Source organism: Thamnophis elegans, chromosome 1 (assembly GCF_009769535.1).
Source record: "Thamnophis elegans isolate rThaEle1 chromosome 1, rThaEle1.pri, whole genome shotgun sequence".
Lineage (NCBI taxonomy): Eukaryota > Metazoa > Chordata > Lepidosauria > Squamata > Colubridae > Thamnophis > Thamnophis elegans.
Genome location: NC_045541.1, coordinates 42059007 through 42084991, shown reverse-complemented (window position 1 = coordinate 42084991; position 25985 = coordinate 42059007). Strand labels below are relative to the sequence as shown.

The following is a 25985-nucleotide window of genomic DNA, read 5'->3' as shown; positions in this document are numbered from 1 at the left end:
GTTGTGTCTTCTCCTTTTTCTTTCCACCTTTCATAGCAGTAGAGTCTTCTTCAGAGAGTTAGGTCTTCACATAATACATGTCCAGAGTAGGACAGTTTGAACCTCGTCATTTGTGCCCTGACTATAAACCCTATGTTATTTGTTTGATGATCCATTGTGTTTGTTTTCTTGAGTGTGCACCATACAAGGTGTTCTCGGGAGCCTTCTCCAATAGCAAAGTTCAAAAGGGTCAATAGTTTTTGTAATCATTTTTTTCAAAGTCCAATTTTTGCTTGTGTAGAACACAGAATATTGTAGTTATAAACACATCATGGTATTTGATTAACTTTCCCAAGTCTTTGGAAATATATGCTCTACCAGGTTCCAGGCTGCAGTGTAGTATTTTTTGACTGCTTGTTCCTTTACTGTTGATAGTTGATTCTAAAAGAGAGAAGCTTTCCATCACTTTGATATCTCCATTGTCAGTTCTAAGTCTGGTTGTTGTACCTATGGTCATGAGTTTGGCCTTTTTTATATTTAATATTAGTCCCATTTCTTATAATTCATCCTGACTTTTATTATCAGAGCCTTAAGGTCCTATGATTGCTACTTAGTCTCACTAACAAATAGGTGTCAGATTTGATGTGGCTGTTTTCCACTCTTTGGAGCATAAGTGTACCTGTATGGAAGTCTATTCCACCGGGAATGCTTTGCTGTGGAAAATTCCCCCTTCAGTAAATTGTACAATCTTGTTCACCACTAGTTATCTATCACCAATCCCTTTTCTACTGAAACACCCCCCCAAAGTACTTAAAAACTACCCATTTCACAGAAAGACAAAATAGATACACCTATGGAATAATAACTTTGTTGTAAATTACTGTTTACTTCTTTTCAGTAAACAGCAATCACTGATCCTAATTTCTTTTCAGACAAGTACAAAATTTTCCTTTTTAAAAAACAATCTTTTTATGATATATATTTTTCTTCTTGACTATCATATTGGTACAAAATTATATGGATCCAAGTATACTGTTTTTGCTTTTCTTTCTTCCACAATCATACTAAGTCTGCCATAAGCAATTCTACAGTTTGGTTATAAAACATCTTTTATTTTTTAAAAAAACTGTGATTTCAGTATGTTTCGAATAGTTTAAGCTCAACTTCATTGCAATTTTTTCTTCCTTCATAATATAGATGTGAGAGGATTAGGTCTTAGTTTTCACTGTTTCTCTCAGCAAATCATACACATTTTTGTCTCCTTGCTTTCCTGTTTTCCTTGCTGCTGGTATATTTTTCCTATGATAAGTGTCACCCTGTCACTCTTCTCACATATTTCAGAGCTAATTAAGATAAACGGTGATTATATGTCAGCACTGATTTGCAGGAACAACTACAATTTGGCATCTTTTCCAGTTCAGAGAAGGCTCTTGGTGAGGAAATGATACAAGTTCTTAGGTTACATGCATGCAGATCCAGTGGGTAGAATTCTATTTACAGTAAGTGGAAAGTCAAGGAGAAGTCAAGAGACAAGTGACAGCCAATAAAATGATTTCTGGTTAATTGTTTTTTTCTGCCATTAACATCAGAGGAATCCAGTTGGCATTCCAACAATCCCTGTCATAAAGGTCCCAAGAAGTAGAGTGTGGGTGAGAGATATGTGAATTAATGTGTATGTGTGCATGTGTGCATGTGTGTTTGTGTGTTTATTAAGAAAATTTATATAGCCACCCAACTCATTTTTGATGACTCTGAGCAGCTCACAAAAATAAAATTCCAATTCAAACTCCAATAAACTTCTGGCAACAACAATCAAAACAACTATTTGCTGGGCTCCCTATTACTTTGGGGTCCCTGGCCCATTGGCCAACCATATCTTCAGGGCCTTTTGAAATAGTGTCAAAATGAAGGCCAATCTGATTAATGTGGGAATAATGTTCCACAGGGAGAGAATCACTACAGAGAAAGCCCTACTTCTTAGTCCCACCAGACAGACCTCCTTAAGAGAGGGAACCCATAACTTTGGTAGGTTGCTTTGGTATGTTGGGTAGATACAACTGGGAAAAGACAGTCCTTCGAATAACCTGACCCAGGCCATCCAGGGCTTCAAACATGACAACCAGCACTGGATTTGGAAGGAAATTAGTAGCCAATGTAGCTTCAATATACACATATACATGTGGATACAGTAGAAAGATATAAGGAATTTTTCTTATTTTTCTGCTATTTTTATTTCTGCAAAATTTCTCACTTGAGTTCAATTTTCCTTTAGTCTCAAAGTTCGCAAATTCAGCAGAAGACTTTGAAGAAATGTCCATTTACTTTTTGTATGCATGTTTTGTCCATCTTATTTCCTCATTATGATTTGTTTATTAAACAACTTTTGCAGGTCATAGGAAAAGCTTATCTCCCAATGGACATATACATTTTGGCAGAGGTGAAATTCAGCAGGTTCTGACAGATTCTGGAGAACTGGCTGCAGAAATTTTGAGTAGTTCAGTGAACCAGCAAATACCATCTCTGACTGGTCCGAGAGCGGGGAGGGAATGGAAATTTTGCAGTATCCTTCCTCTGCCGCGCCTACCAAGCCACACCCACAGAATTTCACCACTGCATTTTGGACTTTCTTAAAAGTTGGACAAGTCCAAAATCAGTATGTTAGGGTACCTCCTACTGTATGGCTTCAGAGTTCCTCTGTTTGCAAACTAATGACAACATAATAAGAAATTCAGAATTGTGTGGACAAAGTTAGTATTTTAAAAAAGTTATCTACATGATTCATTGCAATTGCAAAACAAGACAAATTTTCTTTGATCAATTGGTATATAATATCTATGGTACCCTAGGAATACTACCGCAAGATGAACTTTAAGAGCATCTTTGTTTTTCCTGCAAAAAAGTTATCAATCACAACTTTAATCATTTCTAATTAACAAAGCAAATGGCCACATTTATGGCCAAGAATCACCAGTGTTACAATCTAACACATCTGGTGGACATCAGGTTGCAGAAAAGTATTTTAAATTAAGCTCTTACTGGGGATACGAAAGTGCTTTTAGATAAGTGATGTATATAATTAAATGCAACATCTATATTTCTTATAATAGAGATGCAAATATTTGGTGGAGCATGTAGCACATGCTATTCTGGGTGCCCTAATCAAGGGATAGTTTGCTGCTGTAATGAATTTCAGTTAGAAAAGTGGCACTTTAAAGAAATTGGTTCTGCTATACACATGATGTGAAACAATCAATAATGCTTTAGTCTGACAAGCTCTGTCAATATCCATTGTCACAGTTCAGAAAGTCATTAATGGATGGTTCTTCAAAACCAGGGCTCCCCCAACACATGTCCAGAACATTGAGATAACACTAGGTTAGGTTGGAATTAATCAGAGATGGTAAACCCTTGGATGTAGGATAAATCTTTTGCAAATTGTGAAATGAGAGTTCTTTGGGAAATAAACATATAAAAATGCTACAATGTCATACTTTCTCTACTATTGAAATACTGTACTGTGCCTCTGAACATTACTCCAGCCTGAATTCTACCACAAAATCTTTTAAAAAGTGACAGACCAGCATCATCTGTATTTTATATTTGGATCAGTGGTGGGATTCAAAACTTTTTACTACTGGTTCTGTGGGAGTGGTTTGGTGGGTGTGGCAGAGGAAGATTACTGCAAAATCCCCATCAGCTTCCCAATCAGCTGGGACTCAGGAGGCAGAGAATAGATGGGAGCGGGGCCAGTCAGAGGTGATATTTAACAGTTCTCCGAACTATTCAAAATTTCCACTACCGGTTCTCCAGAACTGATCAGAACCTGCTGAATACCACCTCTGATTTGGATCCAATACCAATTCTCTTCATACAGACTTGTCAAAGTTAAGCGAAATATTATTGTACCTTTAATCGGTCAGTACATTTTTATGCAGATATTTACATTATTCACTCGTTATAATCACCCATCCAAACCCATTCCAAATGAAAGCTGTCTTGAAACACTCAAGAGTTCTCCAGTAGTTTTGGATTTCATGCTAATATCACAGTTCATTAACAAGATTAAATTGTTCATTTGCTTCATCCTATCAAGCTTGCTTTTTAAAAAGTTTTATGTTATGGAATATCAGCCAAGACAACTTGTGCAATATTACTCTGTAACACATTGCTGTGATTTAAGTCACAGAGAAACACATATAGAGGTGTGCAAAACATTTTGAGGTGAACTGTGGCTCTCTGTCCCATTCTCTACCTGCCTTGCTGGGTAACTAGTTTAATAAGATTCTTAAAACAGGGTGTCAAACTTGGTTTCATTGAGGGCCGCATCAGGGTTGTGTTTGATCTCGGGGGACTGAGGGGCGTGGCCAGGATGGATGTGGCTAGCTCAATGTCACTGGCCCTGTTTTTGCTGGCAGAGGGCTGCAGGAGGCCCCTCACGGCTGAAAATGGAGCCTGGGCAGGCCGCACATGGCCTCCCTGTGCTCCATTTTCTCTGACAGAGGCACTGCATGCCAGTCCTTCACTGTTTTCAGGGCAGCCATGCAGGCCAGATCTAAGCACCCCATGGGCCGGAACTGGCCCAAGAACCTTGAGTTTGATACTCCTGCCTTAGAAAAAATGAATATATCTTTGTGGGCCAGTTGTGGTAGAAACATTAGCTGTGCTTTGTTGCACTATAAGTTCTATAAAAGCATTTAGAAAAAAGTTAATTTCAGGGCTTTTCTGAGGTGGTGGTAATGCTGTTCAAAAATTGAATATATACATCATAATAAGCTTTCTTAGAATTGTCCAGGGCCAAATTCACTAATTTTGTAAGATATATTTAAAAGCCCACTTTTGCATTTATATCTCTGCAGATTGCCATACAGAATTTTGCTAGAATTTGTTGAATGCTGGAATGTGTAGCATGAAATCCATATCATGCATCATAATACTCTAACCCCATTAGCATCCTCTTCTAATGTTTTCAAAAATGCTCCAATATTCTGTAGTATCAATATTCTGATACTACTGTTAGTGTTCTAATGTAAATATGGGCTGTTCTTACTAGAAGCTGATTTCAAAATGGATTATTTTGATCTTTGTTAGAATAACCTGTTTTGAGGCCAAAAAAATAACGACCAGTAAGATCAGAATGGTTCCTATGTCAGAAAGAACTGCTATTTTGAGGTCAGAATTTGATGTTTCAGGGTTGAATTCAAAACTAGTTATACATTTGTATAAAATGTGAAACAGGCCATAAGTGAAATTATACTATGGGGAATCCTTGACTTATGACCACAAGTGAGCCCAAAATTTCCATTGCTAAATAAGACCATTGTTAAGTGAATGTTACTTGCCACACAGTTGTTAAGTGAATCGGTGCAGTTGATAAGTTACTAACACAGATGTTAAGTAAATCTGGCTTCTGTTGACTTTGCTTGTCAGAAGGTTGCAAAAGGTATTTTTTTCAACATTGCAGGATATTGCAACCACTATAAACACACAGCAGTTGCCAAGCTTCCAAATGTTAATCCTGTGACCACAGGGATGCTGCAACGGCCATAAGTCACTTTTTTTCAGTGTGGTTATAACTTCAAATGGTCACTAAATGAATGGTTGTAAGCTGAGGACTATCTGTGTGGCATATTCAGTAAAACAGATAGAATCATAATTTCAGTACTTCCCACCCCAATATGAATAGGATATTTCTTCTTTTTAAAAAGTCTAAGGTCTATCCAAATTAATAATCTTCCTCCCTCACTCAGGAGAATTAGATATTTATGGAACTTGGCATTAGATGCAAACGAGGGGTGGGTTCCAGCGGGCACAACTGTCGGTTCGCTTGTGTGTGCACCCCAAGTGCTTTGGCCGCCCATGTGCACTTGCTGCATGCCGTGCATGCATGCACAATGCAATAAAATGTTTTGTGCATGCACAGAAGCGAAAAAGAAGATGTTGATGCCTTTGGCGCTGCCCGGAGAACTGGTTCGGGGGCGTGGCAGGCCTGGGTTGCTGCCAGTTCCAGCGACCCAGGCCGCCAAACCACTACCGGTTTAGCCAAACCAGGCCGAACCAATAAGAACTCACCACTGATGCAAACCTAATATTCAATTTAAGGTACAGATGATCTTCATGTCACACCCATGAGTGGGGAGGATATAGATCAGAGCTGTTAAACTCACGGCCTGTGGGCCAGATGTTTCACCCACTGGCCACGCTCATGCCTGGTTTAGCAAAGGGAGGGAAAGATGTGATACGTCACGTGATGACACTATGACGACCCGAGTTTGACACCCCTGATGTAGATGGAGAAACTCCATACTGAAATACTTGGTGAATCTTTATAGTGTAGTTATCCTATTATATGGAATCTTGTTAAACCTGAACTGATAAGTAGATGTGAAACAGTACAACTGACTGTTCAGGAAAATTATGAGGTAGGCTCTGCCCAACCAAAGTTAAATGTTTTGAAATTCATCTTAATGTGCTTCATTTAGATCTGAATATGTGCAAATGGATAAGTAAGTACAGAGGGAACATAGCCATTAAACACTGAAGAAATAATTCTACATAATACCCATATCCCATCAAGTTTGTAGCCAGGACAAGAAATGTTGATGTGTCTCACTTTATGCCGTACAGTTGAGTTCCTTGGAATTTTTGCATATTACTGCCAAGAGTTGTTCCCATTTGAACCCAGAGGTTTTAAAATAGAATTCATGAACAAAAGAGCCAGCCATTCACAGGACACTAACCTCTGTATGATATATCATCCTAAGAATGCTATCATTAAAAATGGGGCTTTTATTTATTTTTTCCTATGTAATGGATTATTGTCCCATGCTGTGAGTGTTCCAGTAAAAAGTGTCCTTTTATATGTCCTTTGTGATTACTAACATGCAGAAATATGCGTGGGGTCAGTCCAATGCTGTGGGAAAATGGACTACCCCTCTGTTCAAATCAGCAGTGAAATCAGAAGCAAAATATGCTGTGATTATCATAGGCATGTAGTTAAATGTTGTTTCCCTTAATTGGCTATACTGTATTTATTTAAACGAAAAAAATGTGGCACATTTTTATCCCTAGAGATAAAACCCCTAGCAAAGTGAAAAAAAACTTTCGTGTGTGTGTATGTGTGTGTGTATGTGTGTGTGCTATTTTGGTTCTTCCTTTCAAAGTTATAACATAAGCAGGGTACCTTTCATTTTTCATGTTTCTAAATAGGCTTCTTGAATTTGCCTCATTTATAAGAATGGGCATATTTGAATATCCTGTTCCATGTTTCTTCTCTCAAAAAAATACACTTTCTTTTCTTTTTTAAAAAGATGTATAATACATTGCAAGTTTTGTTTCTAAATTTATTACATCTTGTGTTATTTTTACTAGCATCATCACTACCCAAAGCATAACGGAAACAGAGTTTTTACAGATTGCAATCAAGAGTGGTTAACAAAAGTTGATGGAAAACTTTAGAAGACTCTGAATAAGATTATGCTTTTTGGATTCATAAAATTTGGATTATTTAGATATGCCCTTTTCTCTTTTTATTATAATTATCTAGTGTAGAAAAGAGTTTTTACTTTCCTTTTTTGCTAGTTTAAGGCTATGATTTCTCTTAAGCATCTTGGATATGGTAGCTTCATAATGTTCCTTTCTTATGTTTACTCTTTTTGTCAAAGAACTAAATATTATCAGTTTAAATGTTTATTAATATGTACACGAAGAAAGAATATCTCCAGAATAATAGAATAATAGAGTTGGCAGAGAGATTGGAGGTTTTCTAATCTAACCTCCTGCTCAAGCAGGAAACCCCATACCATTTCAGACAATTGACTGTCCATTCTCTTCTTAAAAATCTCTAATTTTGGAGTACCCACAAATTCTGGAGGCAAGACGTTCCATTGATTGATTTTTCATCTGTCAGAAAATTCCTCCATAATTCTAGGTTGCTTCTATCCTTGATTAGTTTCCATCCATTGCTTCTTGTTCTGCTTTCAGGTGTTTGGAGAATAGGATGCCCTCCCACTTCTTTGTGGCAGCCCCTTAGATATTGCAACACTGCTATCATGTCAACCTATGCCCACAGCATTTTGCTACTGTACTCGACCGTTACTCTGTCAAAGAATAAAATAAGATTGGTTTGCATGATATGTTTTTAACACGCCTGTCCTGGCTACTAGTTATAACTTCATTTGTTTCTAGATGTTCACAAATCTGTTTTGTGATTTTTTTCCCCCTGTGCCTTCCCAGATATTGATGTTAGACTGATTGGTCTGTAGTTTCCTAGGTCAGCTCTTTTCCAAATCTCTGGTAGTTCCCCAGGATTTTAAAAAAATATATGGTACATTGGCTCTGAGATAAAATTTGCCAGCTCCTTCAGAACTCTTGATGATTTATATTCATCGAGATCAGGCAACTGTTCTCTTATCATTTTCTTGCTTATTTTAATTTTAATTTCTGGTCTGTCTTTTACAATTTATGTGTTTGGTAGGTTGGGGTATAGTTTGTTTTTGCATGAAGATTGATGCAAAGAAAGAGTTAAGCAGCTCTGCTTTCTCTCTACTGCCTTTTACTTCCTTGCCATCTTCTCTTTTTAGTGGACCAACTGTTTCCTTGACTTTTTTCTTGTTATTTATATGTTGAAAGAAACTTTTTTTATTATTATCATTGACTTTTTTTCCACTTCTTTGTTCATTCCGAGCCTTTGCTTTCCTGATTTCCTCTTTGCAGGTTTGGGCTAGCTGCTGATATTCTGCCTTAGTTATGTGTCCCTCATTCATGTCTCATTCTTAGTTATGTGCCCCTCATTCTTGGTAAATAACCTCAGATCTCTCCCAAAACTACAACACTATCAGCCCACTGTTTCAGTTGTCTAGGAAATCATGAACAGCACATTTTAATTTTAAATGGAAGACTGAGCGTGCCAGAGTTATGAACTTTGAGGATGAATTCAAAATTTACACATATATTGGTGGCTGTCCAATAATATGAACCATTGCTGATAGAATTCTCAGCTCACAATGTTTATTTATAATCATATTAATTAGATCTTACCACACAGAGAGTATTGAATGAAGATATAGGCCAATGTTCCACAGATTTCTAGCAAAACTTTCTGTGTTAAAAAATAATGACATAATTTACAATGCTTATTTGGTATTTCTTCAGTTTTCAGGCTGAACTATAGCAAGTCTGATACAAATGACACAAGCCAAGTTAAGAGCAGATTAAAGAAGTTTATCACTCGAAGACCTTCTCTGAAAACTTTGCAAGAAAAGGGAATCATTAAAGGTGGGTTGTTCTCTTAAATGATTTTACTTCTGATGGAATAATCGGTTGATGTTTCTCCTTTTTTTAAACTATTCATCTTCCTTACATCGTTTTGTTTATGCTAAACATCAAAGAAATATTTTAGTTTTTTTTACAGAAATCATCTAATGATCTATTCCCAAATGCACAAGGAGATACTGTCAAAGATAAACCAGGGTAAGATCATCAAAAACCCTATTCCACAAATTCTCAGACCTTGTGGAAATTGAGAAAAATGCACAAAGCTATCAATTGTGGACTTTACTGCATCTGCATTGTGTGTGTGTTCTATGGACTTCAAAGTTCCTCTAGAAATTAAAAAAAGAGGATTTTGAAGTGAGGGACGTGCTCAGGAAGCAATACCATTAATATCAGAGGTGACCTTAGTATGCAAATTGTCAGCACTCATATTAGTGATAATGATTTTGCAAGAAATTTCAGAGTTTCAGACAGTTTAATTTCCACTTATCAGGAGTATTTTCACCCCAGTGTGAACAGAGGAGACATAGGATATGAGCTTGTTTTTTCAGAGCTATATTGTCCAGCTAAATTGTTTGAACAGATCTAGTTGTGGGTTAAATTTTAGTGTAGTTGGAGAAAAAAACATTAGTATGCAAGTTGGCTTGGCTTCCCAACTCAACATGATGGGTGTTGATATGTGTATATATAGTAATAGTACATGTGTGTGCAACAAAGCTTTTACATTAGCTTCCTTGAGCAGGGCAGCTGGTAGCTATTGAAGGAAAAAATCTTCAGAAATGGATTTCTTCCAGCTAGTTTATAGGAGGGTACATGTGGTTTATGTACACATATTGAGCGTGATCCAAAGCTTAATGTGCTTAATGGTACACAAAGGACATCCAATAAACAGAGTCTTTTTATCCTTTTTATGGGCTTTACAATGGTAGGAAAAATCTTTATATGTGTATAACATACTGCTTCATGGAAATACATACATGGTTTCTATGCTCCCTGAGTTTATATGAACTTTCTCTTCCATGTGATGAATGCTCAAATGGGAAAAAAAATAGGTTTACGCCTGAAATGATGGCTCAGTAGAAACTATTTCTTATTGTTTCTTATTTATGGACATGTCAGGTATGTGGAAGTCTTTGACTATGAGAGCAAGGTTGATTTTATCTCATTTTATAAATCCTTGTGCATAACATTTGCCCAGTCACCAGTGAGTATATGTTTAAACCACAACTGATCATGTAAATTAGGTAGTTAAAGGCTCTTTGGTGCCAGCTGTGCACAGCCACAGTATACTGGATGTTCTGGTTGTGTTCCAGCAATTTTGAACTAATGGAAGGGTTTCATCCACTGCAAATGAGGGCAGTTCCACAGAGGGAAGAAAATAGAAAGATCCAAGAAACAGTGAAGGTGGATATTCATTTCCTGATTTCCTCTAATCTGCAGAGATTATGAATGGTGGCCATTTTACATTGATGCCATCCCATTATAGTCACAGAATGTATGATATTTAAAGAAGGAATCTCTTGGTGCAATTTATTTCTTATTCCTTCTGATTACAGCAGTCAAGGACCTAGAGACAAAGTTCTCTTAGCAGAATAAAAACCAATTTTCAGGCACCTTTCAAAAAAAAAATCACAAATCCAAATTATAGGCTATAGATCTATATATAGTGACTATTGCTTTATTCATTGATGGTCTAGTAATACCTATTCCAAAAACTCAGTTTTGGTGTAAATAACCTCGATTTGATAGTTATCACAGGTAAGAAATGACAGAAATTCCAAATCCACCTTACTGTTTTGTGTCACTAGCAGTTACTGTCACAATATGAAAAATATCCTTATTAGTGCTGGTTTGCCACAGCAGTGGATATACGGCAATATGAAGTACCACTGTGGAAATTGCTCTTGTCTCCTTATTCCACCAGTTAAAATCCTGTAAAATGAAAAGGTGACAGGGCTTTTTGGCTTGCAATTAGAAATCCTGCTACACAAAAATTTGCCTAAATTCTATTTTTCAGTAACTTGGAGAGAGTCAGTTTAATATCAGTGGTGAAAGGCACTGATCTAGAAACCAGGCTACTCTGATTTCATTTAGAAGCCAAATGGGTGACTTCAGCACCCTGGTGGCAAAGTGGTTAAATGCAGTAATGCAGGCAAACTCTGCCCACAGCCTGGAGTTTAATCCTGAAAGGCTCAAGATTGACTCAACCCTCCATCCTTCCTAGATAGGTAAAATGAGGACCCAAATTATTGGGGACAATAGGTTTACTCTGTAAACCACTCAGAGAGTGCTGTAAAGCAGTAATAGTAATAGTTTAAACTTAACTACTATTGCTATTCAGGCCAATGATTGGGCTATGGGAAGCCATTTCCAAAATTGTTTCCAAGAAAACTGCAAACTTGTCCAGACATTTGGCAGGAGTCAACATTAACTTGAAAGCACACAGACACACAAACAAACATTCACCAAACTGCAGACAACTCAGTTCTTATGCATTCCTTTGTATGACCTTGGAACACTCTCTAATTTTTAAATTGGGTTCACTTTAGCAACAAAAAAAAGTAAAAAAAAAAAGGATTTTTCTCATTTTTTGCCATTGTAGATTAAATTAGATATCAATTAAATTCCAATAGGACAGTTTTTTTTTTAGGTATAATGCAAATTAAAGGAAGAAACTTTTTTTTAAAGTTGGAAACATATATTGTCTTATGTGTCATTTTAAGATGATGAACTCAAAAAGACATGGTTGGGACCTCTGCTTGAATTTATCAGGTGCAAAGAATCAGGACCATTTCTTAGGTTGCTGCATGGCAGATTTATTCAAGTCTAATCACAAGAATTTAGTCAACTAATAGTCAGCACTAAATTGGCACTAGATAAGGGCCAACACAAGAACTCTAAACTGATGGTGCACTGATGATAACCCCATCTTCCATCTCTCCCTACTCTTCTCCTACAACATGTCAGGAAATACAACATGGTAGAATGGGCAGCCTCCCTCAAGTCCATGAGAGTTTTCCAGTAGATCAATGCTAGCTACACTAGTGAAATGTGCCCAAGGATTGAAAGAGAAAAAGGAATATTCTTTTACCATATTATGTCAAAGCCACAAAACTGCAAGGAATCTTGTAAATTGCTGCTCATAATAAACTCTCCTTAATAAGCTTGTTATATGTCAAACAACAACCCCCCTCTGAAACTGGTAACTATGGTAATCCCTTTAGTATGGGAGAATGTATATTGAAGTGAAGTGTAAACCATTTTAATTATTTATTTAGATCTTATTAATCAATATAAAATTGATATGTGAAGTCACATTATTCTCTTGCCAAAGCTCAGTCCATGTAATCACTTGAACAGCTTTCTGCTTCAGATAACTGGTTGCCCAGTTATCTAATAATCTAAATATGTGGCATCCAAATGTTCATAGTTATTTGTCAGATATTTTATATTCACCCTGAAAACTAGTGACCCATCAAGCACAATCTCACCAACTATGCATGGTGGACTTTTAGAAGGTGTCCTCCATAACTGGTTGCCTCTAAATCCCAACATTTGGTAGAATAGCAAGATACAAAATATTAGAAAATTGGGTTGCATTTGTTGACACTTGTCTCAAGTTGTGTAGTCTGATGGTTTATGTGTTGGCTTTGAAATTAGTTGAGGGTTTAATTTATTGACTTACATTTTTGTTTTGCTTTTCTTTTTTCAGTTTCATAAATTGTAGCTGATGAATCTCCATTGGTGTTTCTTAGGGATCAGATGTGATCCTTCCTAACAAATGCAGTTTCATTAGCATATCTCAATTCCATTCTGTAATGTGTCTCTGAAGAAAAAGCAGATGCAAATATTTTCAAGCAGACTTGCTTTACAATGTTTATTTACCAGCATATAGTCTGGTTTTTATCTAAACAGGAATATGCCTTGCTTGTATGACCCATGCTTTTCCATGAAGTAAGTATCAGACTTTGCCATAGAGGCCCAGTCTTTTCTAGCAAGGAAATATTTTTCAAGAGTAAAAGCATTCTACTTTTCTACCATAAAGTTTCATGAGGATTAGGTTGCAGCCATGCAAATGAATTAAGATTTGTTAGCAGAGCTTAATTGCAATCTCCAATATGTCTATGTGAAATGCTCATTTTATAAGGTGCTTTCATTGTCTTCAGTACACTTTATCCCTTAATCTGTTCAAATGTTATGAAAATGCAGTTGCAATGCTTTCCCTGACAGCAAACACTTTTAAATGTTAATTTTTAAAGCTTGAATTAAAACATGTTAAGTAGAAACACAGATTAAAAATAAAACAGCTGGCCAAATTTCATATACTTGAAAGAATGATTTAATTTTTTTATAGGTGAATTAAGAGGATTGAGAAATTGTTTATTTCTACTGTTCTTCCTCCCTCCCTGCCTCTTTATCAATAACAGCAGAAATGGTTTGGGCAGAGATTTTCATACCTTTTTATTACAAGAACTAGTTTTCAAGAACAATTATATACCTATTATTTGTGGCAGAAAGATCTCCAAGACAAAATTAAGTCTAATTGTGGCTTTATCCAGTTGATGCTTGTCTACAAAAAAAATATTCCAAATTGGATTAAATGTATAGATAATTACAATGAAGGTAATTATTTTTTTATAACAAAGCAAATTTAAAACTAATTGTAATTTAAGATAGAAGCTAAAACATAGCAAAAATGTAAGACACATCTTACATATTGTCAGTCAGTCTTCACTATAGCCTTATCATAATTTGCCATTAGTGCTAGGTCTCTGTAAGATTAGGATCCTAGAAATTATATATATATTTTTCTCATAAGGCTTCACTGTTCTGTTCTGTTCTATTCTAAATATTGGAACACTGTTGTTTTATTGTGCTATTTTATTGTGAAATGGACTAAGGAGAAATTTCCTAAGGGTAAAACCAATCAAGTTGGCCATGCCCACGCAGTCACATGACCACCCAACCAGTCATTATGGCAGAGAACCAGTGGTTAAATTATTTGAATCCCACCACTGGGTATATGTCTTGGAGGGAGGGGATGCATTCAAGAGAAGTAAGAGGAAATTCAACTCAGATATTATGTGTGGGAGAAGAGGATGAAGACAGTTGCTCCCGAATAGTCTACAGAATATATTGTAGATGCAGAAAGCAGAATCCACAGTCTAGCAGGATTTTGTCTAGACTGTAGATGTGAAACAAGAAAGAACTCAGTTCAGAAGAATAACTACATGTTGTTCTTGATTTGGGGCCTGACAGTCCTTCTTCACCAGCAAATTGTTCTTCCTTAAAGCATTTTGGTGCATGATCTGGCTTTGCACCCATAGATGCTTTTAATTTTTCACCCTCAGAAAGTCATTTACCTGGCTTTTAGGGAATGAACAATTCATAGGTAGAATATAATAGAATTATTTATTGGCCAAGTGTGACTGGACCAGTGGTGGGATTCAGGCAATTCGCACCTATTCGGGAGAACCGGTTGGTAACTTTCTAAGTAGTTCAGAAAACCAATTGTTGGAAGAAATCTCATTTTGTTTTTTTTTCCCACTTCACAGGGCTAATCCTGTAAGGAAGGCAGGAAGGAAACATTCTAGTGTTGTTTGTAGCCTAATCTTTATTGACCTGCTTAAAAAAACTGCCTCTCTGGTTAACCCTTATTACATTGTAACAGCTAAGGCAAAGCGCCCATCGACCTGAGTGACCTTGAGTTGGCCAAGTCCACCCAGTCATATGACCACCGAGCCCCACCTACCCAGATAGTCATTAGGGCAGAGAACCATTGTTAAATTATTTGAATCCCACCACGGGACTGGACACACAAGGAATTTGTCTTTGGTGCATATGTTCTCAGTATACATAAAAAGACAAGATACATTAGTCAAGAATAATAAGGTAAAACACTTAATGGTACTCATAGGGTATAAATAAGCAATCAAGAAACAATCAATATCAATATAAATCGTAAGAATACAAAGAACAAGTTACAGTCCTGCAGTCATAAGTGGTCTGTCTTATCTTCAAACTCTGGCTTTTTTTTTTTTAAAGTAGACTGGTCAGATCATATAATCATCGTATTTCACGCCTCAAAACTGCAGAATGACTCTCCTATCCTTTCCTCTTGTCTCTTTTTATATTCCTGTTCAAAGCTGTCATGTCCACTACTGCTCCTAATGGATGGTTTTTATGTGCATATATCTGAAACCCATAATGCGAACCATGCTGCTGAACACGTTGTGAATAGACTGCTCTTCTTTAAAAAGGTGGTTGTTGTTTTTTTCCCCCCATCCTACAGTATTGACTAACTGTCGGAGTTTGATGTATGGGTTACCAGGCTGATGTAGACTTATGGTTAGAGCTTAAGTTGTTAGTTCTGCTTTTGCAGCCAATTCAGAATAACTACAAATGCCTCAAGATATTAAAATTGACTGCTCAAATGGACTCAGTGTGGGAGTTTCATTGGTTTTAAATTGATAACAGCTGAAAGGGAATGATTAAAGCTGTATAAGGGCATAGAATGCTGCTCCGTTTTTCCCTTCTCCCTTTTCACAACTTCTCGCAAACAAGTCTTTCTATGGGAATTTTCCTCCCGATGGTAATAATAAAAGTATTTCATTCCTTTAAATTTCCGAATGATGAATAAGGTCATTTCTTCTGAAGAAGGAGCAATTCCTGAGAACCTGGGGGGAAAAAAACTAGGGGAGGACAAAAGAAGTTTCTATTCTAAAGGGAACATTTTAAGTTAAATAGCATTCCATAAGGTGGACATTGTGTCTATTTCCCAGACATTGGAGCTAAATAAGTTGGAAGGGAGACATAAACTGTCATAACAGAAGATTAGGAGTGTTATGTACATCTTTGCTTATCTTCACTACTCCCTACACCATTATTTAAAAAAATTGGGGAGAGGAGGAAGAAAGTATGAGTTTTAAAGAACATTTTCAGAAACAAATCACACAAAGACCTTTTTGCTTCCTTTATTCCCTTGAGAGAAGTTATTGTTATACTGGGAAAGATATTCTGTATGTTTCTTTATCCCAGCAAGACTTAAACTACTTAGATATGGCAAAAGAGGATTTTTTTAAAGAACAACATAGATATTTCCAATACACATATCCAGGCATGATGATATACATTCTCTTAATCAAAATTTCAAGAGTCTTTAATATGCTGGATTCTGGAAGCTGGCTCCAACCCCCAAAGGTAAAAGTGGCACAGATTACTCAACTAACCCAATTTTGGCTCAGTGGCTAAGACTCTGAGCTTGTTTGTCGGCTGTGACCAGGGGGGCATTTGCCCAGGTTCGCCTGGTGTACCAGTTGCGTCCCTACCTGAACCGGGAGGCACTCGCAACAGTCACTCATGCCCTCGTGACCTCAAGACTGGACTACTGCAATGCGCTCTACATGGGGCAGCCCTTGAAGAATATTCGGAGACTTCAACTCGTCCAGAATGCAGCTGCGCAAGCGATTGTGGGTGCACCTCGGTACACCCACGTTACACCTATCCTCTGCGAGCTGCACTGGTTACTGATCGGTCTCCGGATACGCTTCAAAGTGCTAGTCGTAACTTATAAAGTCCTTCATGGTATTGGACCTGGGTACTTGAGAGACCACCTGCTGCCAATTACCTCCCAAAGACCCATTAGATCACACAGGGTCGGCCTCCTCTGGGTTCCGTCCACCAGCCAATGCCATCTGGCTACCACCCAGGGGAGGGCCTTCTCTGTGGCAGCTCCGGCCCTTTGGAACAAACTCCCCGCAGAGATTCGGACCCTCACCTCTCTCCAGGGCTTCTGGAAAGCCATCAAAACCTGGCTGTGCCGGCAGGCCTGGGGTTGATGAGTTCCCCTCCCCTTTCGACCTGTGTGGCTGTGTGATTCTTGGTTATTTTAATCACTTGTATTGTGTTCTATGTTCCCTTTCCCCACTTGAGTTGTTCGCCGCCCTGAGTCCCTCCCGGAAAAGGGCGGCATACAAATAAAATAAATCTAAATCTAAATCTAAATCTAATCTAATCTTGTTGATCAGAGGGTAAGCAGTTCAGTAGTTTGAATCCCTAGCACCGTGTAATGGAGTGAGCTCCTGTTACTTGTCCCAACTTCTGCCAACCTAGCAGTTCGAGAACACATAAAAATGCAAGTAGAAAAATAGGGACCACTTTGGTGGGAAGGTAATAGTGTTCTGTGCACCTTCAGCGTTTAGTCATGCAGGCCACATGACCACACAGAATGTCTTTGGTACAGCGTTGGCTCTTCGGCTTTGAAACAAAGATGAGCACCGCCCCCTAGAGTTGGGAATGACTAGCACATATGTGCGAGGGGAACCTTTACCTTTACCTAAACCAAAATTGTATTTTTGTATTCCTCAAAGCTGCAACAGAGGGGCCAATAAACACACACACTTGGATTGCTACTGAACAATGACATCATAACTATAAAGGATTCAATCCATGGGCACAGACTGAGAGTAAAATATGCATAATTCCAAGTCTAAGGAAATTATAATTCTGTTTTAGATATTGGAATTCGTTTTGGACTGAATTATCAGTCCTTTCTTTTATGGAAGGGAGAAGCCAAGTGAAAACTCATTACCATTAAACTAGTCAGGGAGATTTCTTTACTATCGGAAACATTTGAAGGGGGAAAAATACTGAAAAAAAGAAAACATGAATTTCTGCAGCTTCCATTTTGTAAATCAATCTTTGCACACTCAATGAAAACTAGTAACAATGCAATGTCTCTCAAAATGGTTCCGCTTTTAAGGCTGGCCCAACAAATGTAGGGTGGGCATTTCCACTCCAGTTCAATAATGAATTACATTTTCTGAGAATCTGATCCACAGAATGGAAAATTTTCACCAAAATGTTAGCTTCATTGAGGATGGTATCAAGTATTTGATTGCAAGTGTGCATGATGAAAAACTTGGGCAAACCATTGTTCTACTTCCAGTGAATTTTGAGCACATGGGACCTGGAAAAAAAGCTTTCTCACAGAAAGCTTTTTTAGTAGAAATTTCTGGTGGAATCTTCAGACAAATTTTTCAACTTTATCCACAGTTGGAAGAGCTAATAAATTTTGAGATCATTTTTTTCAATTCTTTGTTGAAAACTTTTAAATAGCTTTTCCCCAGCAACCAGGTACTTAAACAATGAATGTCTATGTGTGTACAGCTAAATGCCTGCACTAGGCTATCCTCTTCATATTGTCATGATAAATTAAGAAAATATGTTTGTTTATCCAGGAAAGTTTATGTTTACGGGCTGTAAAGATAATTGATCTCAATAGAAGTTTTAAAATGATTGCTCTTTGAACTAATTCATACAATTTCTTTGCAAAGAAAATTGCACAAAATATGCAATGAAATGTGAGGTCTTTGAAACAAAAAGAGAGAGGTGGTGTTTTTTTTTTTTTTTACTTGAACACCCTAGAAGAGGCAGAAATCTAAGGATATCATAGTGTTTAATATTGTGCAGGTTACTATTAGTTATGCATGCTCTCCTAGGATTATTTTAGGCTTTGCTAAGAAACATTGATTATAGAGTGCTGTCAAAGGCCTCTACACTAATTTTCCAAGTGTCATGCTCTGCTGGAAAGGTATGCAGAGACTATCTCTGGGCTTAAATGATGATTTTATAGCCACATTGTTTAAACATTTTAAACCGCTTCTATTGAATGGTTTCTCTCACAGGTTTGATTCATTTTGATTCTGCTGACAAAGTTCCCATTAAGGAGCACTCTCTTCATAATTTGTCAAAAATATGCAGCAGAGATGAAGGAAGATGAAGCTAATTTGTAATCTCAGAGCACTAATCTAGTTATCCTGACATACTTCGTGATGTACACTCTCAGCCAGCCAGAGGTTTTAAAGTTATGAAGCACAATAATAATAATAATAAAAATCATTTTGTAAACTGTACAATTTACAAGCATTGTCAAGGGTCAGGGTGACTTATTCTTAGCAAAATAATGAATCTCCTAAAAATAATAATTAAACGTATGCCAAGGGAAAAATGTCAACTTTGTACAAAAGGTTGGAGTTAATGCAATAACAACTTTTTTTTTTTTACTATTGGATGATGGTACTGTACTGTATGGGTACTGTAATGATGATGTAATAGAGAGGCATAACATAATACTGTTATTAAATTATTTACCTGAACAGACTTTAGTACCATTAACAATTACTGTATGATAACAATGCTATGTTATGTCTTGGACCTCTCTGGACCTTTTCTTTCTATTCATGGCTTATAGTCCATCCAGTCATCTACTGCTGCTGTATACAATATATATACACAATATGTTTCGATATGAAATATAAATGCAAGACAAAGTGTTATTTTTTAAACAATGGGTCATTTTATTTATGTATATCTCACTTGTATTATTGTTATAAATAACTTGAGGTGAGCAGACCTATTAGACTTCCTATTTTCCACACAACAACTACTCTGTGAGCTGGGAGAGAGTGACTAGCCCACTTGGTTTTCATGCCTTAGGTGAGACTAGAACTCACCATCTCCTGGTTTCTAACATGGTGCCTAAACTGCTAGGCTAAACTGGCTTGTCCTATCTGAAGAGAGGATATTGAGATACCTTCCACCCCCTACCTTCATACTGTAGATTATATTGTTTAATGTCACTAAGCACTTTGTGAAAACTATTCGGAAGAAAAGCTTCAGACCTCCAGCAAACTTCTCTGTTCTTAATTAAACAAGCCTGTTATTTTTCAGGCTTCTGAACAAGCTCGGGAAAAAGGATGTTATTCTTTTAAGCAGTCAAATTATTGAGACTTTTGAAACAGTCACATCTTGTTATCAGCCTTGTGTTAAAGTCTGAAAAAGACAGGTTGCTGTAATGAATATATGAAGCTATTTGTGCTTATTCTTCAAGTTTATTCTTGTTTGAAGTCCAAACCCTGTCCTATTAAACGTTTGAAGTGTACATGGGCCAGTTGGTTTTAATTTTAAAATATATGTACTGTCCTTCAAAACTTAGTTTTCAAGCACTTAAAAAACACAAATTGAATTTTCAATTTGAAATACAGCTGCAAATGTCAAGTCTAAACAGTCTTCTAGACTGATGATACAACCAAATAGGGTCTTTCACTTATGGGACAGTTAACATTTTCTAAACTCAGATTCCCCATCAAACAGGCTTTTTCACACAAGGATGATATTCTCTGGATTGTATTGCAATGCTCTATACATTTAGTTATTTCTATGTCAATGCAACCTTCCAGGCCATCTTTTCTGAACAAACCATTGGCCCTCTAAGATCACAAGAAAACAGCAACTTTAGGCAGCAAGTAATCATCTCAGGATATGCAGCTGTGACCCTCAGCTATTCTTAAAACATTTTGGGGGGAGACAGATCTGGGCTAAGCCTTTCCTATTGATTTTCTATAGGAATAACATTGAACTACCAAGTATATTTTACTCCCACATGTTGAATGAGAGTGGAGGAAGTAGCATTTTCACCTTACATAACAACCTGACATGCAGATGATTATAGTTGGGGCTTGCACAGAAAAGAGTATCTCTGCTTATTTGTTCTATAGTACAGCTCCTGATATCCGCACCACTCAGAACTAGCTGTTGATATCCTTAACTCAGTGTGCCAAATAAAATAAATCAGAAGTCATAGCTCATGGCCTCAGTCCCAAGGAAAGAAATGATTTGCAAATTGGTCATACATCAAATTTATCTCACTGTTTTTCAGGGATATAGTCACACAATTTGTGTAAGGATCATTGTTATGTATGCCGTATATCTAGTAAAAACTAAACACATACAATATTAATAAATGTAAGGCAAAACTTGGAATGGAATCCTCTGAGTTTCTTTGATATTATATTTGACAAGTGAACTTTGCTTACAAAACTAGGTAAGTGGATGACAAAACCTTTACAATTTCCTATTCGCTTTGTATCACATTTCAGGGGGCTTATTTAAAGTGTGGTTTCGTCTAATCAACCACTCTCTTGTTTTGTGTTTTCTAGATCAGATTTTTGGTGCTTACCTACACAATGTGTGTGAACATGATGGCTCTACTGTCCCTCACTTCGTTAAAATGTGCATAAAAGCGGTTGAGGAACGAGGTGTGTATTTTGTGATCTACATACATTCTTAAGTGTGGCTAGTATGTTTATAAGTGATATTTTAAATGATGTCTTTCATTTCCTTACTGATGGACAGCTGGGTGTTAAAACTACAATGGAATCCCCCCTTCCTACTTTTCTTGAACTTCCTAATATTCTTTCAACTAAATATGTGCCATCCCTTCCTTTTTTTCTTCTGGAGAGTTACTGATATTATTCAAAATAAATAGCAGCAGTGGGTCTCTTGCCCTTACAATTATTTATTACAATTTTGTACTTGATTACTATCACTGTTTAAAACTATAATGTTTACCTGCTGTAAAGATATCTCCTTGTAATGTTTACATTCCATTTTCTGCTTTCCAGTAATTTTCAACTAAAATGAAGTTAGCAATCAAGTAAAAAGTATTTCTAATGCACACAACCAACTTTCATGAAGTGCATGATAAAGGAAATCTACTTTTACACAGCAGTTGTATTGTATTGCATTGTGCCAAAAAAGTATCCATCAACACCCTTCCTTCTAAACCTCCAATACCTCTTTGTAATCTATTCTGGAGGGATCATAAATCCTTCAAAGCAGCAAAGGGGAGTTAAGGGAAGTGCTAGCATGAGAGGACAGAGGATAAGGGGGAAACCTACAGCATTCATTGAAATATGCTCGTGTAATATTATATGTAAGTAGGGTTAATGGTGTATAATTCCTGGAAATTCCATTTTACTCATATAAATGAATTAGGAAAATTATATTCCCAGGATATCAAGTAGCTATGAAATACAGAAATATTAGAGCCAGAAGTATGTAGCGGAGATTTTGGAATGTGGGAGTCTCTTTTAGGATTGCTATCTTTTGAACTGGCCACTGCAGCTGTCTCTTTATAAGCTTTTTGATCTACACCAATTAGGGATAACATTTAGCTACATTTCATTAGCAGCTTCACCTACTGATTTTACAGGTCAATCCCTTGGAAAAATAACAAGACTTTTCATTTTTATAGTTTTGGGGTTAGTCGATCAACCAAGCCTGTAAGATGAAAGAAAATACAAATGATCTTAAATGTAGATGAATATTCTGGATTAAAAGGCAATACATGTTTGATAGCATGAGTTGTACAATTTTTAAGAAGTCACTCCTGCTGAATTTGGAACTTTTACCATTGTGATGTTAAGTTTCCCCTGGTTTCTTCTTGTTCATTGGAAGAGAAGTAAACAAGCTTTAATGAAAGAATACAGTGATGCACTGCTTATATCCATAAAAGTACTCATTGGCTGCTGGAATAGTTCCTTAGTCCTAGATACCTCCCATAAGGTGGCATTAAACAACTCAAATTCCAAGTACTACAAAATAACTGGTTTGTGGATCAGATTAATTCATTGAAAAATGCAATCCTGTTTGAAAAATGTTCAATAGTAAATGCCTTTGCTAATACAATGTTCTTATTTAGTCTATTGATTGGCTGATTGGATTTCTACACTGATCATCTTACTGCATAATAAGTGATTCTGAGTGGCTTACAAGTAAAATGAGATTTGAAATATTAAAATATGTATTAAAGAGAATAGAGATGTTAAAGAGAATAAAGAGCTATTTTAAGGTAATAAAGGTATTAAAAGAAAGACTGTACTCCTCCTTGCAATATGCCTTCTGCCCAAAAAGAAAACTAACCCATGTTGCACAGTTCTATAAACTTATAGATGAGGCTTCCCCCCCCCTATTTTCCCCCCTGTTAATTTAAGATATTTCTCACCTTTAGCAAAGCCAGTGCTAAAAATACAGGCAAAAGAATACTATTAATATTACAATATGTTTTTTAACATAGACATTGCAAATACCAGGAAAGGATTTTTTTTGTATTCCTGGAAAGATTCATCTGGCCTTTGCAATACTTTCGGAAACTTTAATTTTAAAATATTAACCAACTCTGCTGTTTTGAAACTTTTCAGGCAATAAGAAGTATAGTGCAGTTTTAACATTGTTGGTTTTTTTGCTGACATCTATAGACAGAAAATTTGTTTTGGTCATTGACCAATAAAAGCATAATCAATAAAATGCACCACAGAAAACTATTCCCTAACAAGAATAACTGTTAGCAGCCATTTAAGGGTGAGGTTTACCCATAACTTACCAAAATGTTGTCACTTTTAGAGAAATACCTGTATCTTTGTTATTCATAGATATTGCAAATAAACATTATCGAGTGCCCCCAAATTACTCTGTATACCTTCCAACAGACTAATATACTAATACATCTAATACACTTCCTTGAAAAATACATATTTACATATATACATTCAATACATACATACATACATTTGCAAGGAAGCATATTAGATGTCTGTAATCTATGAGAAGAAGTGCAGAATAATTTCAATTCTTTAGCATAGTTTTTATAAGTACTGTACTGCATGATTTTGCTTTGATTTGTATGCTTCCTTCCCTTCACTTGCTATAACTTAAAGCTAGCATATGGCATTAGCTAAGTAGAGATATAAATAATAACTAATCTCAGTGGCATGTGATAGAATTTGCATTTTATCATTATTTACGACTTCGTCCTTGGTATACAATTTTTTTTCTTTTCCTGGACTAGGATTATAATTCCTGTGCCTTTAACTTCTGTTTACTCAGTGTGTTGTTTTCACTAAATTCTGGCACAAACTATTGCAGGACAGCAGTAATTTATGTGAAGCTAAATCCAATATTTATGAAAGCTTCTGATGACATTTTAGACAGGGGTTGGTATTAGGAAGCCATATGTGGAGGTGCCAAGTCTCCCAGCATGGCTGGGACTCAACAGATTTAAAGCCCTCCTCCTAATGGCCAGATATGCCTCCAGCCAAGTTATTCAACTACAGAGTCATGGGAAATACTTATGTACCAATTATGGGAAAGGCATAGTTAATGAAAACTGTATGTTTACTTACATAGTCTTAGTAAGATGGCCTAAACATTCATTGCAGCTGGCATCTTGGCTGAAATAGAGAGTTCTCTCTCTCTCTGTCCCATCTTCATACTGTAACCGTACAGTTTGTTTCCCTTAAGTTGAAAGTTTCTTTTCTTTTTCTGAAGAACCTCCATTGCAGAACTAGATTGTACTACTCTTGATATATTGCTCCCTGTGAAAATAAGTACTGGCAGTGAAAAGCCTCAGGTATAACATTCCATATCTTAAAATCAGTTTAAATTCACCTGAATTCATTTGTGAGTTTCACGTTGCACATTTACTGGCAATTTGCAAAAATCTTGTCTCATTTGATTAACACTGCCTGCTAGATGTGGCCATCGGCTACACAAAATCATTTTAAATTAAAAGCTAACAATAATATATTATTTTCATGTGCCATACAGGAGAAGATATACTTTAAAATAAATGGGATATGGAAAATAATAATATTGAATAAAAGGAAGGTGTCAGCTAGTAATTTCAAACTAAATTGGTCAAAAATAATTTGTTGATGCTAAAGGTTTCATTGAAAATGTTATATAGCCACTAACAACGGATTGCATTATTATTTTAATAATTTGGCTTACTAGTATTGTTAACTTGTTGCCAGTCCTGTGTCTTTTATCCTTATATAAGATTTATTCATCATCATTATTTTGATTATGAATAGGTGAAAAAAGTTATTTTAATCTAAATGAATACTCCTCCTCCCACACTTTTTAGATCTTAATGTTCTGCTTTGTTCCTTTGTTAGCTGTCAATTTACTATTAATATCAGAAGTGGGTTGCTATTGGTTCACACTGGTTCAGGCGAAACGGTAGTGAAAATTACATCTGGGTCACTGAACCAGTAGGGACTGCTGGCTGGCCATGTCCCTGAACTGGTCCATGTCGTTGCCGGCATGTTTTTGTACTTCTTTTGTAATGTGATGTTTATGCACAAAACAATTTTTTGGCAACTGCACATGTGTGCATGAGCAAAGTGAGCATGCATGCGCAAAATGGCATGCACAGGGAACCAGCAGTAATGTTGGCAGAAACCTACCCCTGATTAATATGTTAAGGTTAACATATTGAAAGCCATGGTGGCATAGTGGTTAAAATGCAGTATTGCAGGCTAATTCTGCTGATTGGCAGCAGTTCAATTTTCACTTACTCAAGGTTGACTCAGCCTTCCATCCTTCCGAGGTTGGTAAAATGAAGACTCCGATTGTTGGGGTCAATATGCTGACTCTGCAAACTGCTTAAAGCACTGGGAAACAGTATATAAGTGCTATTGCTATAATATGTCATTATTAAAGCCCACCTTTATTATTGGTTAGACTAGAACCTCTGTGTAATGAAAAGAGAAATTATTTTGTGAAACATTTCTGTTCTAGGATTATTTTCACATCTATTTTCTAGTTAGTTATGCAAGACTATTGAATTTTGCTTTGTGGCTCACCAACAATTAAAATAATGTATTTAAAAATATCTATTTAAAATGCATATGTTTGTAAAAAGAATAGACAAAGATATTGAAACTGGAGAAACTGGAAATATATATATGTGAGGTGCAGACCCAGCTATAAGCTATGTTCCCAGCTCCACACTACAGCCCCGCCCCCCCCCCCATTATTCACATGGGAATAATATGATTCTTTAGAGATAAGTGTTCTGAATGAGAAAGACTGTTGGATCATGCTAGTTTGCT

At 36.5% G+C, this 25985-nt stretch overlaps 1 protein-coding gene across 1 annotated transcript in view; it reads left to right on the top strand.

Moving 5' to 3' along the window:
• Positions 1–25985, top strand: part of ARHGAP15 (Rho GTPase activating protein 15) — a 488720-nt gene that overhangs the window by 275281 nt on the left and 187454 nt on the right. Inside the window, exons 9-10 of the mRNA XM_032209003.1 lie at positions 9130–9252; positions 21249–21347. Of these exons, the coding sequence (XP_032064894.1) occupies positions 9130–9252; positions 21249–21347 (222 nt within the window). The remainder of the gene's footprint in view (positions 1–9129; positions 9253–21248; positions 21348–25985) is intronic.